At 44.9% G+C, this 816-nt stretch overlaps 1 protein-coding gene across 1 annotated transcript in view; it reads left to right on the forward strand.

Annotated features, from left to right (window-relative positions):
• Positions 1 to 98, forward strand: part of ZFP36L2 (ZFP36 like 2 zinc finger CCCH-type) — a 2,192-nt gene extending 2,094 nt beyond the window's left edge. The window contains 1 exon segment of the mRNA XM_027776327.1: positions 8 to 98. Coding sequence (XP_027632128.1) covers positions 8 to 98 — 91 coding nt within the window.
• The last annotated feature ends 718 nt before the right edge of the window (positions 99 to 816 follow it).

Here is an 816-nt window from a genome sequence, read left to right on the forward strand (position 1 = left end):
CCTTGAGCTCGGGGAGCCTCAGCGGCTCCGAGTCCCCCAGCCTCGACCCCGGCCGCCGCCTGCCCATCTTCAGCCGCCTCTCCATCTCCGACGACTGAGGCAAGAGGGCGCCAGGGAGGAGGAGGAAGGGAAGGCCCTTCTGGGGTGTTGAAGGGCTCCCCTCGCCATCGCGCCCCTGCTAGGGGCCCGTGGGTGGGAGGTGGCCGACCACGAAGATAGACTGCTGGCCCGACCCGAGCACTTGGACTCGAACTCTGTGCTGGGAGGGGACCCTGACCCTCCCCATTCGGTTTTTCTCTTGTTTTATTTTTTTTTATTATTTTTATTATTATTATTATTAAAAAGTTTTCATTCTTGAGCAAAAAAAAAAAAAGCCAACGAACTTTTTGTATCGATGAACAAATATTCACAACAGCGCAGTTGTGATGCGAATAGAACAAAAAACCAAACACTTAACTTTTAGGTCTCCGATGAGTCTGGGACTTCAGGAAAAATCAAGCCAGCACCAGCAGCTACCAACCACCATTCCTTGTCTTGACTTGAAAAGCGTTAGTTACAGTCCAGATGTGGGAACTCTTTATCTTGAAAGAAGTTCCTAATTGTCTCAGACCAGTGTAAACAAACCAGCACCACCTTGCTAAACCTATAAGCTTTGAGAATCCAACATTCTGCCAAGAATATGCCTTGATAGTCACCCTCGGCCCCATAGGTTTTTGTCTTTTGGGTTTTTTGGTTTTTTTTTTTTTTTTTTTTTTTTTTTTTTTTTTTTTTTAAAAAATTTTTTTTTTTTTTTTTGGTTTTATTTTTTAGCAAAGA

This window comes from Tupaia chinensis, unplaced genomic scaffold, assembly GCF_000334495.1.
Source record: "Tupaia chinensis unplaced genomic scaffold, TupChi_1.0 Scaffold000661_1, whole genome shotgun sequence".
Classification (NCBI taxonomy): Eukaryota; Metazoa; Chordata; class Mammalia; order Scandentia; family Tupaiidae; genus Tupaia; species Tupaia belangeri.